This window comes from Sarcophilus harrisii, chromosome 3 (assembly GCF_902635505.1).
Source record: "Sarcophilus harrisii chromosome 3, mSarHar1.11, whole genome shotgun sequence".
NCBI classification, from domain to species: Eukaryota; Metazoa; Chordata; class Mammalia; order Dasyuromorphia; family Dasyuridae; genus Sarcophilus; species Sarcophilus harrisii.
Window position 1 is genome coordinate 603,019,926 of NC_045428.1, and position 2,895 is coordinate 603,022,820.

The 2,895-nt window shown below is 38.5% G+C and overlaps 1 protein-coding gene across 1 annotated transcript; it reads left to right on the top strand.

Moving 5' to 3' along the window:
* The first annotated feature begins 913 nt into the window (after positions 1 to 913).
* Positions 914 to 1,852, top strand: LOC100917423 (olfactory receptor 2L3-like). The gene has a single exon (XM_031957308.1). It carries the CDS (start codon positions 914 to 916, stop codon positions 1,850 to 1,852), a length of 939 nt encoding a protein of 312 aa, XP_031813168.1.
* Positions 1,853 to 2,895: the final 1,043 nt, after the last annotated feature.

Here is a 2,895-nt window from a genome sequence, read left to right on the forward strand (position 1 = left end):
TCTTTAGGTTGTTTTTATAATTCTTCTTTTATTTTTATAATTTTATAAATTTTTCATAATTTTTTGCATTTTTATAATTTGTGGAATTTATAATTCCACAAAGGTGAAGTGATAAACCACAGAGAACAATTGAATCATCTACAATATCATACATGGATAATGACAATGTCAGTTCTCATCTCTTCCCTTATTGACACTGATAACAATTATTTAAGGTAGAAAATAAACTAGGATTAATACTAATTGTTGTTTAGTTGTTTTTAGTTATCTTCATCTCTTTGTGACTCTATTTGGGTTTTTTTTTTTTTTGGTAAAAAAAAATACTTGAGTGGCTGTCCAACTCATTTTACAGAAGAGGAAACTGAGGCAAATGGTGCAAATGTCTTGCCCAAATTCACAAAGCTAGTCAGTATCTGAGAATGGATTTTAACTTAGACCTTCCTGATTCCAGGTCCAGCACTTTATCCACTGTGGCAGATAGCATATTATTATGATGATAATACTCATAATCATTAATAATTATAACAACAATTCACAATTATGCAGCATTTTAAGGTTTTCAAAGAACTGTATGTATGATATCTCAGAAATAACCTTAAGATAGATGCTATTATTCTTTCCATTTTGTAGATGAGGGAACGGAGGAAAAAAAGATGTTGAATGACATTCCCAGAATCACACAACTAGAAAACATCTGAGGCCAAATTTGAAGTGAGATCTTCCTACCTCCAAGTCCACTGTCCTATCTAAGTTACTACCTAGCTGCTGAAAATCAAAATCAAAATCAAAAGCCATTTTGATGTGCACTAATAGGAAGATTTTAGAAGAAATCAAAGGAAATTTGGTTCCACAACAATTTCTTTCCATTCCCTCATCTGATCCCACAGGAAAACAATTCCAGAAACACCCTCCTATGGAGGAATGGAATCAAACTACCACTGGTTTCTTCTTACTGGGACTGTTTCCCCCAACAAAAACTGGCCTGCTCCTCTTCCTCCTTGTTGTTCTCATCTTCCTAATTGCCTTCTTGGGTAACTCAACCATGATTCTTCTCATCTGGATGGATCACCATCTCCATACTCCTATGTACTTCCTACTCAGTCAGCTCTCCCTCATGGATCTCATGTACATTTGCAGTACAGTTCCCAAGATGGCAGTCAACTTCCTGTCTGGGGACAATTTCATTTCTTTGGTGGCTTGTGGATTCCAAAGTTTTTGTTTTTTACTTATAGCAGCTGGTGAAGGGTTACTCTTGGCCTCCATGGCCATTGATCGTTATGTGGCCATTTGCCGTCCCCTCCATTATCCTATTCTCATGAACAAGAGAATGTGTTTGCTGATGATTGCTGGGTCCTGGGTCTCTGCATCCATCAATTCCATTTTCCATACAGTGTATGCACTCTGTATGCCCTATTGCAAGTCCAGAGTCATTAACCATTTTTTCTGTGATATCCCTGCCATGGTGCCTCTGGCCTGTATAGATACCTGGGCCTATGAGTACACGGTGTTCTTCAGCACCAACTTGTTTCTTTTGGTCCCTTTCATTGGTATCATGGCTTCCTATGGCCGAGTTCTCTATGCTGTCTACCACATGCGCTCAACACAGGGAAGGAAGAAAGCTTTCACGACTTGTTCCACCCACCTGACTGTGGTGACATTCTATTATGTCCCATTTGTGTACACATATCTAAGGCCCCCATCTCTGCGCTCCCCAGAAGAGGACAAGAACTTGGCAGTCTTCTACACCATCCTCACCCCTATGCTTAATCCCATCATTTATAGCCTAAGGAATAAAGAGGTTCTGGGAGCTTTCCAGAGAGTCCTTGGAAGATCCTTATCCCAAAAAGAGTAGCTGAGCATATAAAGTCACAGGAACAGAATGAAAAGTGATCTTAGAAATTATGTAGCCATTATCTTATTGAACCTTTGAGGTTATTGAGGTCTTAAAATTCCACCAGTTCAAGATGTCTGTATCAAGATTGTTTTCTTAGAAACAAACTAGTATTCATTTAACATCTAATATACATTAGGCACTGAGCTAAATGCTAAGAGTGATAGATGAATATATAGAGAGGAGAAGACAGCCTTTTCATATTCCCAGGTTAAAATTCCTTATATTGTAGCTTTAAGGATGTTAAAAAAATTATCACAGAAAAGAAAATTTGACTTCTATATTCAAGATTTTAGATTAACCAGTAAATTGATATAACTCACATATTCATCCCCAAGCAACCATAAAATAGTACTCCCCCAAAAAATTCCTGGAATATTAGAACTAGCAAAAAAATTGGAATAAAATAGTCTTTTGCCAAAGAAACTTGGAAGATAGCAAAAAAAAATCTGTCTCACTTGAATAAAAGATTAGCACAGAGCAAAAAAGGAACTATCCCATCAAGTCAGCAAATTAGCCAAAAATTCTGAGTCCTACTGCAGTAGAGCAGGCAAATGGCAATACCAGAATCCCCTACTGATATAATGTGCTTCGATGTAGTCAGTGCAGTGAGATGTCAAACTTACAAGGGCCCAAGGAAAGAGGTAGCAGCAAAAATTGGGCCCTCACCATGGTGCTTCAGCTTCAAGCATACAGACAGCCTTCAGTGACTAGATCTCTATGTCTTTCAGTGTAGCTCCCAGAAACTACAGAAACATTTCTAACAGGCTCAGTATGTGTCCTAGACATCAATCAATACTAGGATGCCAGTTCAACATCATGTAATCTGCCAAATCCCCACAGCCTCCAGCAGTACCAGGTCCCCCATCCCTTATCCTCAGTCCAACACCAGACACAAGAGTCCTATGTGAACTACAGGGTAACATAAGTGAAGCACCAGGTAAATAGCCAGGGCTAGCAACCTTTGATACAACAAGCCTGAGACAGTGCCCCTTCCACCTTGG

What these genes read in the sequence shown, in the direction of transcription:
- LOC100917423 (XM_031957308.1), top strand. Translation starts at nt 914, where the DNA reads ATGGAGGAATGGAATCAAACTACCACTGGTTTCTTCTTACTGGGACTG.